The sequence below is a fragment of the Myotis myotis genome, unplaced genomic scaffold, assembly GCF_014108235.1.
Source record: "Myotis myotis isolate mMyoMyo1 unplaced genomic scaffold, mMyoMyo1.p scaffold_m19_p_1, whole genome shotgun sequence".
Taxonomy (NCBI): domain Eukaryota; kingdom Metazoa; phylum Chordata; class Mammalia; order Chiroptera; family Vespertilionidae; genus Myotis; species Myotis myotis.
In genome coordinates, this window is record NW_023416313.1 from 22,169,513 (window position 1) to 22,191,932 (window position 22,420).

Below are 22,420 nucleotides of genomic sequence, written 5' to 3' on the forward strand. Positions count from 1 at the left end.
TGGGATTTTTTTTCCCCTTGCCCTGAGAAAGAATATTTTCTACATAACAAAAGGGAAAAAATGTACATTGGTCCAGTGATTTAGCATTTTATTATAAGTTTTATTCAATGCTTAAAATGATCTCCAATGGTCTCTTCCACTTCCAGGGAATCATTCGCCACCCACTCACTGATGATAGTCAAATAGGCCAATATTCTGCCTTTTCTTCTAATTTTCTAACACATTCCAAAAAATTTTCCTGAGTTATCTCAAATTCAACAAATCCAAAATTAATCAAATTGTCTAGCTACTAAGCCTCTTTTTTTTCTAAATTCCTTACTTTAATTATTTGTTTTACCATCTGTTCAGTCACCTAAACTAAAAATTGTAGTCATAGTCCACTACCAGCACCGTTCTTGCACCAGCAACCAATAACTGTTTCTCAAATAAATGAAAAGGATGGATTGTCAATGCTTCCTATTCATCTCCCTCTCACCAGTGGGTCAGTAAGTTCTATTCACTCTGCTTCAAATCCCCTCTCAAAGCATCCCCTACCCTGGCCTGCACTGTTGCTGGTCTAATATAGCCCTTCACGCTCTTAACTCTTAACCACCTAAACCATTTGCATCCCTCCAGCAAAGGTTTGATCATATTTTAACTTGGGTCAAGAATATTTAGTTTCTCTTTTTTTATCTGCAAAACAAAATTCCAACTTCTCCTGACTCCCCACAATTAGTACACTCCGCTCTTGCCACATCCCTGACTCCTTGACTGAACCCTCCTCTAACGCCACACTTTCCCCGATTTGATCACACTGTCATTTCATGCCCCGATGTCTTCAATCATATTTCCTATGCTGGAGTGTTTCTTCCCTTCCTTGTCTGGCATGCTCGCATCCTGATCATCCTTTAGCTCCTAATTCAAACACCTCCCAGGCTTCTAATCGGAACTCAAGCTTTCCTCCTCAAAGCTTTTATGGTTCTGTTATTCATACTTCTGCTCTAGCTTTCAACATAGTCTAAGCTGTATTTTAATAATTTGTTCATGTGCCTGCCTCTCTCCAAAGTTCTAACAAGCCCTATTCCCAGCGACTATATACAGGAAATGATATAGAAAGTTTTCAGAACTGGCATTGAATTAAAGCCATGTATACATTTATTATTGAGAGTCACACATATTTCAGGAGTTAAAAAGAAAATTGAACCAGAAAGTCTTTTGTATTGAAAGAGGGTGAAAAGTATTAAAACAATGTGATTCATGATGGGATATGGACTCATATTATGACTGAATCAGGTCACTTAAAAATCCGATTTCTCCTAGAGAATCCTAGCCACCATGCCTCACACTACTCCTTCCCTTTTCTTTCGGGCTCTTCCCACCACAGGCAGCTTGGGGAGGACTTAGACCTGTGGCATTCATTCTTGTTCTTTAGGCAATAGGTTTGAGTTTCCCTATCTTGCGTTCCAGGTGTCCTGAGTGTAGTTCTAAGAACTCCAGTGCCTCAGATGAGATAACACAATGCCTGTGGGAGGAAGCATTCCAGCTCCTTTTGGAGAGCTTTCATTTCCTTCCAGTGCCTCTGAGAAGGGAGCCTGTCTGGAATGCACGGCCCTCTGCCAAGTTGCTGTGTCCTCCCTGCTTAGAGAAGGGGGATTGGAAAGGAGGAATCAGGGTGCTCTGGGTTCCTCTGCAAATCCCCAGGTTCCCTCCCACCCCCATCATCACATACAATGCGCCAACTTTGGGGCCAGCGTGGTGAGAACTTGCAGAATCTGAATTTTAATACATTAAATATGGTGAAGACTCCTTGTTAGTTCAGAGAAAGCCACTTTTGCAGGTTGGCTTTATTTTAGTGAGGGGGGCATTTTATCCACTTAGAGGGAAATTATCAGAGAGTAAAGAAGCCAAGTATCTCTACCTCAAACTGATAGCAGACGTGCATATAAGAAAGCATTAATTACACTTACCTATGCAATGGTAATAGACTCTGCCCCAGCAAAGGAATATATTTTTTTAAATTACTCATTATTAAAAAATTATAAATATATGCTAATTAGAATTGTAAAGACCCATGTGTAATCTTTTCCAGGTTCAATAATGATTAACTTACAGCCAGTCTTATTTCATCTATACGCCACCCCCACACTCCCAGATTATGTTGAAGAAATTCAAACACCATATTATTTCACTCGTAAGTATTTTTAAGTATCACCTAGGAATCTTATTAGCAGTATTGTTCAAACAAGGTACCTTTATAATAAACTTCTCATCTTTCCACAGAATCTATATTTTGTTCCCTTGAACCTTGAAGTCTATGGGCACTGAAGTGTGAAACTTACATGGAGAATGGGGTTGTGTGAGTTAGCGCCATCCCCGTGATTAACCTATTCTGTACACAATGGCACCCAGGGTGCGGAACGCCCCTCCTTTGGTTACCTAGTAACTTCACACTGGTCAACAAGAAGCTGAATAAATTATTATGTTTCGAGAAAGTGCTTGGCTAGCTGACTTGGATCACCTCCTAGATTTTAGGAGAAATAACCATTGCCAAGTTTGAATTTGCTAAACCTTTAGGCTTTGCTGGCAGGAAAGAAGCATTCCCCTCTTGGAGCATATAATGGATACAGAAGATATGGGCTCCGGTAAACTCGGCCAAATATTGAAGCAGATTTGGAGACAGAACCTGATGCTGAAGCAGGCACTCCTGGGCCATGACCACGGTGAAGGGGCCGGTGGGGCCACGTGGACAGCCACAGTGGTCTTTCTGGGTCAAGAGCTCAGTGGGGCCCTTCAGCAGCTCTTGGAGCACACAGCAGGCACACTGCGCTCCACCTGCCAGCAGCTGTGTGTCCTGCTTGACAAGGAGAATCAATGTACCTGGAGACAAGGCAAGTATTTATTTTATTCGTTATTTCTGTAAGAAATATTGGTTGGGTAGCCACTCTGAGAGGGGTTAAGGGGCATACAAAGAAGGCTAAGGTAGAGTCTCTGTCCACAAGGGACACACAACGTAATAGGGGTAGTAAGACTAGACAACCCCCAAAATGCAAGGAAAAATGAGGCCAGTTCCATTAGAAACGTACAAATAAAATGTGTTAAGGCTACAGAAGCAGGTGAGGTCCCATTTTTAGAGTGAGGATTTGGGAATTTCGCTAAAGAAATGTTATATTTAAACTGAAGCCTAAGGAATAGAAACTGGGAATCTTGAAGGAGCATTCCAGGAAGCCCTTGCCAGTTTGGCTCAGTGAATAGAACATCAGCCTGTGGACCAAGGGTTTGATTCCAGTCAGGGGCACGTATCACTGTTGCAGGCTCCTCCTGGGCCCAGGCTCTGATCAGAGCGTGCGCAGGGTGCAACCAATCAATGTTTCCCTCACTGCAATGTTTCCCTCTGTCTTTCCCTCTCTCTTCCACTCTCTCTCTCTTAAAAAAAAAAAAAAAAAAAAAAAAAAAAAATCAATGGAAAAATATCCTCAGGTGAAAATTAAAAAATAAATACAAATTTTTAAAAAGTACATCATTTTAAATTAAAAAAAAGAAAGAAAGAGCATTCCAGGCAGAGATATTATCAGCAGGATCCAAGACTTAGAAGTAAGAAAATATAGGCTTACTTTGAGGCAGAACAAGCCGTTTTTCTACATTGGAATGTGATATTCTATTTTTAGACTTATTTGAGTTTGAACCTTTAGTGAAAAAAATTGGAAAGGCTAGGGTGATCTGGGTTATGAAATTGGATTTCCCCCTGCCCCTTTGTGTTTAAATGTTTGGGAATAGGCCCAGTTATGGATGCTGAGAAGTATAGTACACCAGGAATGATGAATATGACCTCAGATAACAATTACTCTAGATTAGAAGACGGAGGCATCATGAAATCCAATGCTAAATCATATAGTGTCAAGGCAAGTGGGCAGGTCTTATGACTCAGGAATCTAGGGCCAATAATGTTCAGTCTGAAGGGCAATGGTGGGCATCTGAAAAAATATATCCAAAGATAACTGACCCAGAGACTATCAGCTGGAACTCAGAGCCAGGATTCAAATTTCTGCAGAGAACTCAATGTGCTCCTAGGTGACATATTAAGTTGAATTGTTACTCATAGAAAATGATAAGGACTCAGCTATCAGAACAGAAATTCAAAATAAACACGTGATCTCAGCTACAAGACAAAAAACCAGTTGTCAGAACTGGATCCCAAAGTTAAGTCCAGACTAATAAAAGGATGATTTATCTATGATTCTAAAAACACAGCTTTGGGGTCTTACATATCAGATTCCATACTTCAGAATTGAATTCTGAAGACTGGAGAGTTACTAAGACTGCAAGAAGGCGTCAGGTGAGCCCACTATGAGGAGAGGAGAAATGAAAAGGAGAATGGTAAGAAATGGGGATCCATGATGAGGGTATACACTAGAGTGAAGAGGCTTGACTTTCTTTAATGGTGTTTTAATAGCCACTGCAGCTTCCAATCAGAGAATCAGAAAAATTAGAGCTATCCTTTGAAAGACTAATTTGAAAATTGCCAAGGATCACAAGCTCAGCAGGAGAAATAGTGTCAACCTAATCCAGTTCTCATAAAAGCAAACAAAATACTCAATATAGCATCCACACCCACAGAAATAATGCTGCTATGGTATACCTCTACCCAAGTCTCATCTAGAGGGTTCGCTAAATTTTAGGCAAATAATTATAAATGGATAATTGATGGGCTATAGTACATTCAAAGGAGAAAGAATAAGTCTCAAAATCTTACCTAATAAGGCATGGCTAAGGGAGACCTCACTTGAACAGTCTATGGGGAGGTTAGAATATATGTCCTCCAATATTCAAAGAATTTTCACAACAAAAAGGATTTGATTTACTACTAGATTAAAAGCAATTTGTCCCCCATTCCTAGATGTGTTAGGAGAATGACAGTTGTACAAATGACTTCTTCAGGAGAGAGATTGGCTTAATGCCCAGTTGGGGCCTTGGTAGGGTTTCTAAGGTTATCTTGCCATAACTCATTACATGTCAGGGGAGAAACATAATTTGGTTTCATTTTGCATTTCTTTTTATGTGTCTCTCTGTGTGTATGTGTGCGTAGAAATCATTACTTTCATAGACTGCCTCATGAAAATAAATGAATATTTGGGGAGCACTGCTACACTTCTAAAGGAAGAAGGAAAGCAGATGTGTAATTTATGCGGCGTGCGTGATGAATGTACTCCACTGCAGACAATGTCTGCCATTCAGGATATCAAAGCAACAGACATTGCTGCAAGAAGGGAACAAAATGTCATAGAAACAGCCACTGTTTCTCCCACAAGTGGGGAGGAAAGTCATGACACGCACCAGGACGGATTAAAGAAAAATAAAGCACACATGAGTTTGGAATCAGCAGAAAAAGAAAACAATACATCAGTGAATGGAGATGTCACAGGGCAAGAAGAGTCTCAGAATGAAATGTTCCCAGATAATGCAGAAAATGGAGTTTATAAACAAATGGCACACGTGACTGCTGAAGACACGAATGGCAGCAGGGAAGAGACACATGACATCACCCAGACAACAGAAAGAGAAATTCAAGAGAGCTCAGAAAACCAAAAAGAAGAGACTACCACAGCTCCAATAACATGTGATACGGCCAATAAATGCACAAATGGTCTTCTTCCCAATGATTCAAAGAGTCTAAAGCAAAAAGACAACATAATGGAAAAGGAGTAAGTAAATGTAATCAATGGGAGAGATGCTTATCTATGCCTATTCATATGTGTTTCTGTAGTTAGCAGTCATAGCATGTATACATGAATAAAATTTTATATTTACATTTAATATCTCTAAAATATATTGCAAATCAGTAATTCAGTTTAAATTACTTCTATAAAAATTTGTATGGCTGCTATTACTAATATTGTTTGTTTCTTATAGCTTTCAGAGACAAACATGAGACAAACATATTAAATACTTTTTAAAGAAGGAAGAAATTGATGATATGAGAAAGTAGTTAAACTGTATCATTATCCAGAATGGGGAAACTTTATAATCACTATTTTTTTCAATTATAATAAGAAAAAATTAGAAGGCTGCAAAGTGTTCAAAATTTGGGAGAGAATTTCCCAACCTCAGGTTTATTTATTTACATTCCTCAGTAAATTCTCAGGTTTATTTTATCCTATCTAATAAAAGAGTAATATGCAAATTAACCATCACTCCACAACAAAGATGGTGGCGCCCATAGCTGCTGGGCAGGACGCTGGCGGCATCACCCTGGCAATGTGAGCCCAGCAGGCAAGCGGGCACGCAGGCAGCATCCGGCGGGGCCTACTGGGGGGTTGATGAGGAGACCTGTGAGCAGGCAAGGGGGGCCTGCAGGCAGCACCCAGCAGGGCCTGCTGTGCTGTCGCCGCGGCGACCCGAGGAGCAGGCAATCGGGGCCAGGAGGCAGCACCTAGAAGGGCCTGCTTGCCCATCCCCATGGTGTAGAGCAGGAAGGCCCTGCAGAGAGCAGAGAACCACAGGGAGTGGGCCCAAGCTGTCAGTAGCACATCCCCTGAGGGCTCCCGAATTGGAGAGGGTGCAGGTCGTGCTGAGGGACCTCCCCACCTGCCCTCCTGGGCCTCTAGTTTATAAATAATCATGAATTCCTTGTCAGCAGAGCTCTAGAGGGATCAGGGAAGAGCTTTGGGAGGTTCTTAAACCTGAATGCATATTTTCATACCAATTAAATCTCGTTGGTCCAGAGCGTCAATAAAACTCTCAAAGAAATGGTGACTTCAAAAAGTGTATAAGACTGATCTTTTTTTGTGAAGTATCTCCCTAATACAAGTAGGTAATTACCCCTATTTGTTCAAATAAAATACTCACAAGCTATATTGTTTCAGCAAAAATAACACCCTTAGAAGGCAATGTGGAATATGCAAATATATATATATATATCATTGGTTTGTGAGTCAGACAGACTTACATTTTACCTCCTGTTTTATTACAAACTATTTCTGTGACCCTGGGCAATGTGCTTCATTACTGATCCCTCTTTGTAGGAAATTATATCTATTTTCTGGGATTACTCAAATAAGAAAATCATGTGAAGGTCCTAGTCCCATGTTACTTTGCAGAGGTTCACGCTAAGCTAAATGTTAGTGTGTTCATTTATTTCACCTCAACAACCCTCACTTTCTCCTTCACATGATCAACCTTCACTTGTCCCCTCGCTGCCACCAGGTGTGATGCTCTTTCAGATGCAAGGTACCATTTCAGGACAACACCACAAATGAGTCTGTGATCGCAGGCAAGTCATTCTGCTCAGTTTGACTTTAGTCATCTCATTTATCAAATAAGAGGTTGAGCTAGTTTTGCTGTGAGGATGCTATAGGTCTGAAAAGTCTAATAAATTCTATAGGTGTTCCAGAAGGACATTCAGTGCATGAAAGACCTCCATGGTTCGAAAGGATTAGCACCCCCGTAAAACAACTGTTGAAGTAGCTGCCCATTGCACTTGAGAAAAACATTAACACTTCAGGATCCTCACCTTCAGAAATGACTCAAAGCATCCGCTCATGAGTCATTGCTGCATTACTCCCTCTCACACGGCTTTAGGTGTTTTCTAGTGGCTGGTTTCCTCTTTGTGGCCTACAAACCAGTTGTGCTTGGCTTGCATATTTAAGAAGATGACTATTCATTGCAGTCTCTCAGGCTACAGAGGCCCACTTGACACATAAAAGATGAGTGTTATTAAAAAAAAACACCTACCACAGAATCTGTTGTGATTCCTCTCTGAATAGTTTCTTTTTTGGGGGAAAAAAAGTCTATTTTTTCTAGTGTAGTTGTCCTCCTATATACAGACTGAAAGGAAAAACAAAACTGGAACAAACCCATTGATTATTTTCGAGGCTGGACCTTATCTCTTTGACTAGGGTTAGGGTGAATGAAAGCACTTACAGGTCGCCTCACCTTACTTCATCTGGGGCACAGAAGAGAGTCATTCTTGGAGTCATTCTTCTTGAAGTCATTCTTGAAGGCTGGGTCATTGTATCCTACTAGACAATGTTTCTCATTTTCTGAATTACCATAATCACCACCATCAGAGAATACTTCTACATACCAATGGGCTGGGTAATTTTCTTCTACTTCTATAGGCTCAGGATTATAAATACACATGAATAACCCTCTCTGCAATTTCAATATATATTTTTAGATGTCTATGTTCAAGACACTATAAAATTTAAGTTACTAATAACTGAAAAATAGTTAAGACCTGGTAATTCTAAAACTGATTATTTTTAATTAAATTTATTGGGGTGACATTGGTCAATATGAGCATATAGGTTTCAGGTGTGGGTTTCTCTTAAACCTGATTATTAATGTTATATTTTATATAGCTCCTCTGATTTCTCTAAATATATTTCAATTTTATTTCATTTAATCTTTATACTATTGTGAATGAGGTATTAGTTTCAGTATGTAAGGCATAAAAATCTCAGGACTTTAGAATGATTTGAGGAAATATGATATTATATTAGAAAGTTTGAGCTTTTGAGTTAAAGGTGAATGGATTAAATTATTGATTCTATAGCTTACCATCAGTGTAATCTTCAGAAAGTTAAAATTTTTAGACCTCACTTTCCTTATCTGTAAAACTAGAGGCCTGGTGCATGGATTCATGTATGGGTGGGGTCCCTCTTCCTGGCCAGCAATTGGGCCAGTTGGGCCGATGGAGGCCGGCTGGCCACAGGGAGGGACTGTGGGAGGTTGGCCAGCTTTGGGAGGTTGGCTGTGGGAGTGCACTGATCACCAGGGGGCAGCTCCTGCATTGAGCATCTGCCCCCTGGTGGTCAGTGCACGTCATAGCTACTGGCTGGTTGTCCAGTTGTAAGGGTCGCTTAGGCTTTTATATAGAGAGAGGGTGATGATATACCTACCTGACCTCATAGTGTGAGGATTAAATGAAATAATGTATAGCCTAATACCTAGCCCATAGAAAAAGCTAAAAATTAGCAATTTTAATAGTAATTATTGATGTTTAAGGTCAAACATAGCAAGTGACTGATCTCAAATTTGAATTTGAGTCTATAAGACTCTAAACTATTTGGCAAAGGTGATGGTTTAAAGCAAGAGTAACACACATAGTTAAAATAAACTTTCTGTTAAAATATGCTTTTGGATTGATTCTTTGAGGATTTTAAATATTCTATTTCTGTTTCTAATTACCTTGATTAGTCATAAATTCACAGTACGTTTGTACCTCTCTCAGTTTTTCTAAAAAAATGGAATTAACATCATAAGTTGATCTAATATGTTTAGACAATTCCAATACCAGATATACATTTACTCCCCCCATAACTTAAGAAACTACTCAGGTGTTAGTATTTGGTTTATCAAGAAGCTTCAGCAATCTTCAGATTCATATTGGGACATGAACAAAACCGAGGGATGAATCAATCACTTAAATAATAACACCAATGAAAATAGTAACAATAATAATAAGTAACATATGTAATACTATGTTCTAAGTACAGATTAAAAATACTTTTATTGATTTTTAGAGAGAGAGGAAGGGAGAGGGGGGGAGAGAGAAAGAAACATCTATGTGAGAGTGAAAATTCGATCGGCTGCCTCCAGCACACCCCCCTACTGGGAATCCAAAGGGCAACCTTTCGGTGCTTGGGATGATGCCCAACCAACTGAGCCACACTGGCCAGGGCTAGGCACAACTTTTTAATTACTTAACCTATAGTAGTTCATTTAATCTTCACAGCCTTCCTATGAAGTCAGTTATTGTTTTAATACCATGCTATAGTTGAGGAAACTGAGGCACAGAGAGTAAATTGTTGAGTATATTGCCCAAGGCCACAGCATCAATAAGTCGGAGAACTGGGATTCGCAAAAGAAAATGTGACCCTAGAGCCCAGGCTCTTACATATGTACCCATACAATACATAAATCAAATATTTGCAAAAACTATGTCCTTTCTCACCCCTGCAGGTATCTCGATGTGCTGAGTGATGATAGGGGCCCTCAAGTGTCTTGTTACATCACAGCGCCTTCATACCTTCTACAACATCTAGAATGCCGAATAATTAACAGCATGAGTTCTTTGATAGTGAGTGATAATGAAGAGTTGGTCAGCAATGTCATCACTGTTGAGTGCTCAGATATGGAAATGAGAATTCCATTTCCAATATGCATTGCAATTCCATTTACCGCATGTTACAGGGGAAATTACAAAGACATCATGGTGAAAATGTCTGACATAAACCTTCAGTCAAGTTACCTAACCCCAAGTTCCCTGGATGGAATGAGAGGAAATTATAAGGTTGGTAAATCATTGGCTACATCTACACTTGCTGTTTGATTCCTTCTCTAAATATTGCTTACACTACCAGATTGTAGTATAGATATAATTACTCATTAGTAACAAATGGAAGGGCTCGTAGATTTATTCTAGTGCATTCATCTTTTCTTTTTTTTGCCACAAAGAGCAGAAAGAACAGAAATTACACATGCTAGGAGTTAAAATTATAATTTTTCCATGGTACGCTTTATTGTATAAATCTGAGGATCTCTAAAGTCACAAAGATCAAAGAACAGAAATTACTGGCCAAATTGAGGGATGGAGAACTTGGGTCTAGGACACAGCAAATGTTTTTATTTGTGTTTTTATTTGTGGTTAACAAAACCAATACCATGGCTTAATTAACTTCATGTCTTTGTCAAACTAGCTTTAGACTAACATTTTTTTAAAAATATATTTTTATTGATTTCAGAAAGGAAGGGAAAGGGAAAGAGAGATAGAAATATTAATGATGAGAGAGAATCATTGATCGGCTGCCTCCTACATGCACCACACTGGGAGTCAAGCCCGCAACCTGGGCATGTGCCCCTACCGGGAACCAAACTGTGACTTCCTGGTTCATAGGTCGACATTCAACCACTTAGCTACGCCAGCCGGGCTTTAGACTAACGTTTTCACTGTGACGGATCTCTGCAAAATTTAAGAATGTTAGAGTCCCCAGATGATAGTAGCTTTATTATTATCAGTCATGGGTTGGAAAATTATGTTAAAATGAACAACTGTGCATGTGTGTGTATGCTGAGATAATTTTTAGTCTATAAATTGTATTTAGTTCATATATGAAGGACAGTATATGTGGTTGTTAGGATGTGGATTGTGTAGGATTCAAATGTGGTTCATATACTTTCTTGCTATGTGAACTTTGGTAAATTATGTAACCTTGCCATGACTCAATTTCTTCATCTGGAAAATGAACAAATAATAACATCTATCTGATAGGGTCATAAGGACAAAATGAAAAACTATTGTACACTTAAAAAGATAAAAGGAAGCCTAAAACACATGCTAGCAGTTAAAAATGATCTTTTTCCCCCCCATCGTACACTTTACTGTATAATTCTATGGCCACAAATCCATACATTTTGAAGAAAGAATATTCACGATTACTAAACTTAGCATAGATTTGATGGGAACAAAAATTTAAGAAACTTCTGTGGGCCAGTGAACTTACTTTGAAACAATTTAAATATGTGTCTTTTTTTTTGCTTTATGTAAATTGTCATTATTTGAAGAGGAGGGCAGGGCATAAATGTGAAAACATTCTGTGTATACAAGAAATTCTTTGTAACACATCTCTACTTTTTCTGGGTTGGTCTTTTCTGATTTACAAATAAGGATATACAGTTAAATATGAAAGCTAAGCCTGTTCTCATTATTTACTCCAACTTATGCAACTAATACATGTTATATTTAGTCTAGGAAGCCTGTAAGGATAACAGCTCTTGATTTGGGCTTTTTAATCTTGGCCATTCTGCCTGACATAGAAGCAAAAAGTGCTCAGGTTTTCCCAAAGTAGGTACACAAGATGTTTAGCAAATGAATAATCAGCCCTAACCGGTTTGGCTCAGTGGATAGAGCGTCGGCCTGCAGACTGAAAAGTCACAGGTTTGATTCTGGTCAAGGGCATGTACCTTGGTTGTGGGCACATCCCCAGTAGGAGGTGTGCAGGAGGCAGATGATCGATGTTTCTCTCTCATCGATGTTTCTAACTCTCTATCCTTCTCTCTTCCTTTCTGTAAAAAATAAAATCAATAAAATATATTTAAAAAATGAATAATCAGAGAGAGAGAGGGGGGGAACACCATTGTCTACTGGAAAAAAATAAAAGCATATACTTCTCTCTTTAGAATATTCTAGTACTAGTTATCTCTATTTTTAGCTCAAGACAACTTAAACTCTGGATTCCTTCCAAATGTTTATGTGGTTCATATGACATTTAAGAATTCTAACTCCAGAGTCAGATGAACCGCCATCAGAGCTCTGTTCATGACACTCCCTTGATCAACAACCCTTCCTGTTTCCTAACATCTGCCAGATGTGCCTGAGATACAGGCCAACTACCACTGGTTCCCAGAACACTTTCTTACCTTTCACCATATTCCCTCCAGCCAATTAGGGACATTCACCATGCCTGAATTTTCCCAGCAATGGAGTCATGCGGTGATATTGCGAAATATTTTCCTTAGTCAGTTTTCAAATGATAGATTAGTTTGCACTGTGATTGTCCCTGAAATGTTTGTGTGTCTGCCTGATTATCCACTCACACCAGGGCGGAGCCCGGCTGGTGCTCAGGAAAGCATGAATAGATCAAATTGCTTCTAAGTCTTCCTTCTCATTCTAAGCGCCGGAGATTATATGAGTAGATAATTCTGTTTTCATTTATGTACAGTTCCTCTTATGTGATAAAAAAGGCTTGAAATTTAAATATCACTATATAAAAATGAAACACAAATGTCTCTCTTTGTAGTTAACTGCTCCTACTGCATGGAGGACAGAAGTAGAGAAAATGACTTTACTAAGAGATTGAGTTGTCAGAAGGAAGAATTTGCTGACGGTACAGGTGCTATCATGTATACGGAAAGTACCCAATGAAATTTCAGTCCTAAAGCAGGGTTGAATCTTCTGGATAAAGGCCAATATTTAAAGTCCATTCTGGTGAACTTAAGGAGGATGGGATTCCAGAAGTAATTAATTGTTAAAAATACTGAATGTGATTGCTCATTGCACATATACATTTTCTCTTTAGGATTTATTTTAAATTAAAAAATAAACTGACATCTTCTCTTTTCTGTTATGTAGCTCAAAACTGAGAAATTCCTGGTTGCCTATGTTCAGTTCTGGGCGAGTACAGGGACAGCATGTAGATTTTTTTCACAGCCACAGAGCATGTAAGAACAGTGCTGTGCTAATGTCCTTGTCCTACTGTCCTTCAATCACACAGGGGACCTGTGCTGAAGTGAAAGTTTACAAGTTGGGTATCTTCTCTGTCGTGTCCTGTTTAAAGAAAGAGTCCTTCACAGTAACAAAGAAAGGCCTCACTCTCAAGCCAAGCATGGATTCGCGGATATCCCTGCATTACCCTCCGGGAGTTTTCGGCTCACCCGTGCTGGTGCAATTAAAGGTAAATATTAATAACTGGTGATTTCCTTCTTATAGAGTGTGTGAGTCATCAAACCTGGTCCTAAAAGATGAAGAAGATCAAAATATTTAATAAAACAGTAAATGAATTCTTCTCTGATACTTTTAACCACCTAACATACAGTGTTTTTAGTAATAAAATGATGATTTGGAGCATACTGAATCTCACTGCAAAATGAATCTCCACTTTATTTGAAAGAGTTTTTCTAGCTGGTTTTTGTACTGTTTTGTTTATGATGGTTATGAACAAAAATATATGTTGAGCATGATAGGATTGATGCCAGGCACTGGACATTCATATGATTCAAGATTTCCACCTCAGAAGCAAAAAAGAGGCTAGTCCATTAAAATATTTATGATTTTGAAAGTCTGGTTATATGTAATTATAAAAAAGTTGTTCTTGGGAAGACTCTTTTAGACTGTTAAAGAATTCAATATATACAAAGGTGAGCAATGTTATATCAATGTATATTTTAGAACATGCATTTCCTCAGTTTTCCCTGTACTTCTGGCCTCAACTCTTTCCCAGGTGCTTCTGTTTCTCCCAGTTGTTACCACAAAAGGTAAGCAAAGAAGAAAAGTTTTAAATAAAATATATTATGAATAATTAATTTTATAAATAGTTTTCATAAACTTTGAAATTTTGGAATTATGCTAGCTATTTTATTATTAGCTAAAGCAGTGTTTTCTTATGTGAGAGAAAACACTTAAGTAAATATAGTCTTGTGTTTCTAGTTTCTAAGGATCACTTGATCTAACAATAGTTTTAATTAGAAATTACGTAAAATGCTTATTTTGTTTTCTAGGTCATTTTGTTGCCTACAATTAAGAGTGTTTCTCAATTATTTATAAAAAAGGACAGGGAAACTAGATTTCACAAAGACTTTGTAAAAAGGGACTAAATGTTGTGCTTTTTTATAAATTAATGCAGTATTGATTCAGCCAACAATGTATAGAGAGATATATTAAAACTACATTCCTTCAAAGTTTCAGAAAACTGGTTTATAAATATGCTGATACTTTACATCTTTTGCTAATTAAATATAGTAATATATATGTACACAAGGTGTCCCCCCAAATGTATACACACTTTGAATGATTATAAAGTGTTCATTAACATACTAGAGGCCCGGTTCATGAATTCGTGCATGGGTGGGGTCCTGCTGGCCCACCCCAATCGGGGCTGATCGGGCCGGGCTGGCCGGGCTGGAGAGCTGGAAGGGTCGTGGGCCGTTGGCCAGCTGGCCCCATCCCCGGTCGAACTCCCGGTCAAGGGGACAATTTGATTTTAGCCTTTTTTATATAGGATAGTTCATTTTCAAAATTTAAAATCATCTACAGAAAGGAATAATTTTTTTGTCAGTGCCTGTTTTCAAACTGATGACCGTTCTGGTCCAGGCACTGCTGATAAAGTGAAGCAATGGAATCACAAACATCAGGAATCACTTCACTTGGTATTTGTGTGCCCTCAATTTGTGGGCTGTTGCCCACATAAACTTTACCTTTTATGTATCCCCATAAAAAAAAGTCTAAGGGCACTTTAGGATAAATTTTCTTTGTTCAAAGCTTAGTCTGGCTTCACCCATTATTTCAAATCAGTAAAACCTGAAAAGGAGTGAAAATTGAGTTATCAGCTGTTAAAGTGTGTATATATTTTTTGGGGGACAACCTATATATATATATTTTTTTGTTTGTTTATTTGTTTAGATCCAACCAGTTGACCCATCTCTGGTGGCATATTTAAAAACACAGCAAGATACTTCCTACTCCGTACTATCCACCAGCCCTCTGATTCATGTGCAGCACCCATCCACACATCCTTTTCAGAAGCCAGTCATTGTATGCCTACCTTGTTCTTCACACCCTGATAAAAAAAATTTTGGGTCTGAGATAGATCATAATAGAAGAGCCACTACCACAACAAAAACGATGGTTTCTTTATACTTCAACCGGTGAGTTAGATCCTCATATCTCTAACTGACTTGATGGTACACAAAGAAACATAAATGCTTGAAAAATGTAATCAAATGTCTTGTATTTAAATATCAGCATTAAAATATTATGAAATTTTAAATCTATAATAATAAAAGCATAATATGCTAATTAGACCTGACAGCCAAATGACCTTCTGGACGTCATTCTGGATGTCCTTCCAGACAAGCCACAGCAGTGGGGGCCAAGGCAGAGGTGGTTAGGGGCGATCAGGCAGGCGGGCAAGCAGTTAGGGGTAATCAGGCAGGCAGGCAGAGGCGGTTAGGGGCAATCAGGCAAGGCAGGCAGAGTGGTTAGGGGCAATGAGGCAGGCAGGTGAGTGGTTAGGGGGGATGAGGCAGGCAGGCAGAGTGGTTAGAGGCAATGAGGCAAGCAGTTAGGAGCCAGTAGTCCTGGATTGCGAGAGGGATGTCCGACTGCCGGTTTAGGCCCAATCCCATAGGCTGGGGTGAGGGACCCTCCCTCCTCCTCCCCTGTGCATGAATTTCAGGCACTGGGCCTCTAGTATAGAAATAAAATGTGGATCCATAAAGGGTAATGATTTTATGCTGTAATGGGCCCAACAGTATGCTATACGATACAAAACAGGCAAAATTAATCCTGACTTTCAAAGAATTTGATATGATTAATTACAAAGATGTGGTATGGTGATTTTAATTTCTGTATTTAGGAGTATTCTGTTAATATAGGGAAAAGATTAACTTGACCTTTTCCAACAAATTAAATTTGAGTCTATATTTACCATATAGGTGGCTTCCTTCCTCTCCTGATGTTTATAATTAAACAAAATCCCCACCAATAAGACAAATATATATTGAGCTCCCAGCCAGAAATAAAATTGCAAATGAAATGCTAACACTGAATAAGGTACACTGAATAATAGCACTCCTGATCTAAACTCCTGTCTTTCATTTAATACTTATTTTATCTTCTTAATGAAAAAAGTAGAAAGGAATCTTTCTATTTTCTGGTTCTAAAAAGAATTTTTTTAAAAAACAGAAGGAGAAACAATTTCAGACATTTAATAGAAATAGCTACTATTAATTGAGAAACTAGTATGTGCCAGGTCCCTTATGTATAGTATCTCATCCAATCTCCTTACCATCTCATCTTTGTTTTATTAGTGAGAAGACTGAGATTAAGCACTTCTACAAACTAGCTATGCCTATGAAGTAGTGCAACCTAGGTGTGGGCCCAGATTGCTCTATTTGTAGTCATGGCTCCAAGTAGCCATTATTTATTTAGTTTAAAGATGCAAGGCTAGAAATGGAGAAGTGGGTCATTTATTCTTTCCCCCTGTGTTGGCAATAGTGGAATGCTGGGTTTTGGCTGGGAGAATAAATCAAACTTTTCCTAGTGTTAGATAAGTGAGAGAGAGAATAGAAATATAGGCACAATCCAGTTATACATACTTTCATTACTTGGGATATATATGTGTATAAGTTCCATTTGCCAGAAATATATATAACACATACTGGTATATATCCCAGTGGCAATTTCATTAACCCATGTACCTATATGTCATAGTAAAGTAAGATTTTAAGCAGATATATCCAGAAACTTCTAATTTAAAATGTATCAGTCTAATAGATTAAGACATTCCCTTTTAAATATTCCCTAAAATACATATATAACATATATTTATCTATTTCAAATATAAGAACTTGTCCATAAAAATTGATTCTGACTAGTAATTTGTTGCTAGAGTATTTATACCATCTGTAGAGTACACAGCAAAGGATTAATAAAAATAATTTGTGACTGACATGTACTTTACATCATAAAACAAATCAATACCATTTTCCAGAAATATGATAGAAGTAATAGTTTGCCTGTCCCCTATTATCTGATTTCCACATACCAATGAAAATATACATTTATCTCTGTAATACACATATATCATTTTTGGAAGTGATTAGATCAATGTTTCTTTGCCCGTCCTTGGTTATATTTCCATATCCCTCAGGAACAATAGAACAGAATGTAGAGAGAAATTGGAGGTAGCCTGTTGCATTGTCAAAAATGAAATTCCCACAAGCATACGGATAAAGATAGAGGCAATAAGAGCCCTAATAAAAATGCATGCTGAGGGTGGCACCTTTCATACACTCGGTTGATTCAAAGCAGTGGAAATCCAGTTAGCATAGGTAAGAGAAGGCTACACATCGGTCCAGAGGAATTACACTCAGTAAAAATGACTAAACACCGAAAATTGGTTTAAAAATTATGCACATGGATCTGCCATCCAAATCTGAGAAAGAGATTCAAATGGCTATTGAATTGAAAGTGAGTAGACAAATACTCATCCAAAGATAAAAACACAAAATCCTACTTGCTGTCTTAAGAGAAAAAAAAAAATACCAATCAATACCAAGATTTTAAAAGAAGAACAAAACAAACAAACAAAAATAGAAATGAAGAAAAAGCATCATCCTGGCTTTCACAGAGCGAGAATTATAGTTACCTGAAGAACACCAGAGAATTCTATTTTGTACGTTTAGTAGTATCCAGGAAGCAAAATTTCCAAGAAACAGACATCGGAATAGACCAGGAGTAGATGAAAGGACAACAGGATGAAATATAAGATAATATTGAATGTAAACTATAATTAAAAATAAAATAAAAAAGAAAGAACAACAGGCTGAGATACAAAGATGATAAACTGAGATGAAAAGGGACAAAGTATGATAAGAAATCATTTGAAGTAATGTAACCTAATAACTAAAGGTACAATCAAAGAAGATATCCAAGCAGCCACAAAAGGATTAATCAAAGGATTAATCAGTTTTCTGATTCTGATTAAAACCTTGAGTTAGAAAGTACTGAATGATTACTAGGTAAAATTTATGAAAAAGAAAAGACATAACATGGAAAACTGAAATGTCTGTTTAAATAAAATATAATTCTATCAGCATCCATTCAGCAGAGACACTTAATGAAAGAAGGCATAAAATCAGTGTAGCCTCAGCCTCATTCACTGTCACACTAAAAACCAAGGGGAAAAAATGGAATAAAATTTTCAAAATTTTGAAGGGAAGATGTGGAATCAGGGTTATCACCAACAAAGGAGTTTTTCCCTTTTTTAAAATATAAGGGCTCATAATAATGTACTACTCACATATTCTTAACAAAATAAATAAATAAAATTAATGAACTGACTTGATTAAGTAAAATGTAAGAGATTTTTTAAAAAAATCTGGTATTGAATATAAAGCTAAAAGCAAAGTGAAAAAGAAAAAAGGAAAAGTTCTTATAGTAAAGAGATAACAAAGAAAAAAAGAAAGTAGCACAGTGACATTAAAAAGTTGATGTAAATACAATAATCAATTATATTAAATAAATATAAATGGGTAAAATATAATATCTTAATCTTTAATATTTTATATGTTGCATTTGGGGTAATTTTTGTAGATTGATCATATATATTACCAACTTTCTCATCAGTTGTTTAAACTGTTCATTTCAATCACTATAATTCTCATTTAAAAAGACTGGCTAAATTTAAAAAAGCTTTCTTTTCCAAGCTCCTCTTTTTCTTTTTCATTACACTTTCTATGTATTCCTTTAAAACTTTAGTCATTGTAAACATATTCATTTTGTGATCTCACTCAGATTATTCTATCACCTATTAGCATAATGATTCCTATCATGTCTATTAGCATGCTATAATCTAGTACATTATCTCTCATACTAATTTCATTCTCTTGCCCTTAGAAATTCCTTTCTAAATATTGGTTATAATTTTTAATCAGATCAAATTTTCTTCTTCCTTTCCCTTCCACTGGGAGCAGTTTTTATGTGCTTCTTTGTTGTTGCTTTCTTGCACCAATGTTCAGAGATGTAGGTTGTTTTTGTTGTTTCTCATTTCATGGTCAATGCTGCCCTTTTGGGATTCCAATATTATGACTTAGTTCCAGCTAACAGCTGGAGCCTGTATCTAATGTGCCTCAATATATGTTAAGCATCAGCCCCCACACACCTGGTTGGTGCGGAGGGGGAGGCTGACCAGGGTGGGAATATCAATAGAATCACTTCCCTGGGGAGATAAGAGCATTCTAGCATTTTTAGATTCTTTTTACTTGTTTTCATATCTAGGATATTCCCCCCACCAAGATTTTCATTTCCTCCAGAGGGACTGATTGCGCCTCTGTGTCAGCCCCATTCCTTATGCATATCCTATCTTACTGTAGTATCAAGTTCCTTTTTTCATTTATCATCAGTCAGCAAAAGTATAACTTAGTACGTACTCAAAAAATGTTAAGTGAAACAACAAAATTAATGAGCAAATTTGTGGAAATGTAAATTATATTATTAATTTCTATACTATTTTTAAAAGCAATACATTTTAAAAAAATATATGTATTTATTGGTTTCAGAGAGGGAGGGAGAGAGAGATAGAAACATCAATGATGAGAGAGAGAATCATTGGTTGCCTCCTACATGCCCCACATTGGCGATCTAACCCGCCATCCGGGCATATGCCTTTACCAGGAATTGAACCATGGCCTCCTGGTTCATAGGTTGATATTCAACCATTGAGCCATACCAGGCAGGGTAATTTCTCTGTACTTTTGATAATGCTAAATTGACATAATTATTATCAGTGCTAAATATGGTAGATGTATTTTTCTCCATCTAGTGGAGCATAAAATAATCAAATGAGAATCTATGTCACTCTTTATCTAACATGCATTCCTCAAAGGGTGAAAGCCAGTTGAACATTTTCTATGGAAATAGAAACACGGTGAAGAAATCCATGCCTCATAACATAAAAAGATAAAAACTGGTGGAGGCCAAAACATAGTCTGACTATGAAAATTAAAGTCTTTATTGCTTTACATTCCTGCATGTCTGAATGATTTCTGGGGAAAAGATGAAAGTCATTTCATTGTGAGCCAGAAAAGATTTATTGAGAGTAGCGAAAGGGAAAAATTATTAAATAGAAACATTCCACACTATCCAAGAAATATTTTAAAGAGTTACAAGGAAAGAGTAGCTCATAAAAAAATGGTCATTTCTATTTAATGCTATTGGATTCAAAATTATTTTATTCAAATGTAATATGTGAATCATACACAAGAATATTTGTAAAATACATGTCAAATAATATAATAATAAAATGGACAATGGACAAACTGGTAAAGCTACCACATAACTAAAGAAATTGGATATTACCCTTACAATTGTGTCTCCTTACCTGCCACTCCCCTATTTCATCCTCAGCCTCGCTACATAATTGCTCCTCATCCATACCAAATTTAAACATATTTGGAAATTTTTAATCATTCTTTTGCTTATATTTATTTTAGTTTATCACATATTTTTATTCATCTCTATACAGTGTCTTATTTGGCATTGTCTATGCTTGATAAAAATAAAAATGGTGTCCTACTGTGGATAGTCTTATAGTCTTGCCTTTTCATTTAGAGTTGTGGACATTCATTTTCACGTCTTTATAAAATTCTATTGAATAACTGCTACTTTATCTACTTTCTTACTGATGGACATTTAGGTTCTTTCTGTTATCAGTTTTATTTGGTTTTTTTGCTAACACAAATAGTGCTGTTATATCTATTCTTGACTCAAAGTATATTTGAGCAAGTACTTCTTCAGAGTAAATACCTAGAAAATGAAGAGTTGAGTCATAGGGCATGCACATGTTCAATTTTACAAGTTTTACCAAATGTTAGAATGAAATTACAGTCTCCTCCCATTGCTCCTCATCTTCTCCAGCCTTGCATATTGTCAGATTTTATAATTTTGAAAATTTAATAGGTGTAAAATGAATCTCATATGTTTTTAAACTGCACTGTTTTGATTATAATGAAAATGATGTCTTTCAGAATTTCTTTGGTTAGACATCTGTGTTTTCTTATATGTGAAATATCTGTTAATTTCTTTGCTCATTTTAAAATTTTTACCTTGATTTGTAGTGTTTCTTATTATATTCTCAATGCTAATCCTTTGTAATTTTGTGGCCTGTATTTTCATATTTATGTGCCAAATTTATTACATTTTTTTTAATGATTAGTACTTTTTGTCCTGATGCTAAAATCTTCCATTTCCTGAAATTACAAAAATGTTCATCTTTGTTATCACATAATTTTAAAGGTTTGAATTTTATATGGCTACAATTCATCTGAAATTGATGATTTTTGCATACAGTGTGATGTGGGAATGAAATTGATGATTTTTGCATACAGTGTGATGTGGGAATTTAATTTTCCGTATGGCTAACATATTCTCCCAGCATTGCTATTGAATGGTTCTTCCTTTAACTAACAATCTGCAATGCTTCCTCTGTCATATAACAAATTTCCTTGTTCTGAACTATTCCACTGACCAGTTTTTAAATATAGTTTTGAGCAAATCTAATACTGTTTTAATAATTACAGCTTTATAAGTTGCTATCTGGTAGTTAAATGATATCATGTTCTTCTTTAGGAGAACTTTTTTTTTTGGTAATGTTCCCATTTATATAAAATAGAATCAGTTTGTCAAGGTCCACAGAACAAATGTTGGGATTTTTATTGTAATTGCCTCTGACCTATAGGCCAATTTTGGGGGAAAATAAAATATTTACCATATTGAGAGTTTCTATCTATTGTAATAATACTAGTATATGCTTCTATTTGTGTAGTTCTCTGTTTCCCAATGAAGTGTTAGAAAAGTTGCCATATACACAGGCTTTGCTAGATATTCCTAGATACTTGATAGTTTAGGCTGCTATTAAAAATAGCATTTAATTTTTTTTTTGCTTTTTATTTGTTGGAGATACATTTATAAATGAATATAGTGGATTTTCTGCAATGGTATTGAAGCCAGCATCTTTCTAAACCCTCTCATTATTTCTAATATATATTTTTTTTAGAATTCCTTCAAGTTCTGTATGTAAACTCTTACATCATCCTCAGGCAATGTCATCACATTCAAGTCTTTAATCCACGTTGAGTTAATTTTTGTATATGGTTTCAAAAAGGA

At 36.7% G+C, this 22,420-nt stretch overlaps 1 protein-coding gene across 1 annotated transcript in view; it reads left to right on the plus strand.

Moving 5' to 3' along the window:
• The first annotated feature begins 2,062 nt into the window (after positions 1-2,062).
• Positions 2,063-22,420, plus strand: part of DTHD1 (death domain containing 1) — a 58,274-nt gene continuing 37,916 nt past the window's right edge. The window contains exons 1-6 of the mRNA XM_036331037.1: positions 2,063-2,170; positions 2,260-2,867; positions 5,063-5,678; positions 9,940-10,270; positions 13,251-13,430; positions 15,155-15,399. Coding sequence (XP_036186930.1) covers positions 2,597-2,867; positions 5,063-5,678; positions 9,940-10,270; positions 13,251-13,430; positions 15,155-15,399 — 1,643 coding nt within the window. The 5' untranslated portion in view covers positions 2,063-2,170; positions 2,260-2,596. The remainder of the gene's footprint in view (positions 2,171-2,259; positions 2,868-5,062; positions 5,679-9,939; positions 10,271-13,250; positions 13,431-15,154; positions 15,400-22,420) is intronic.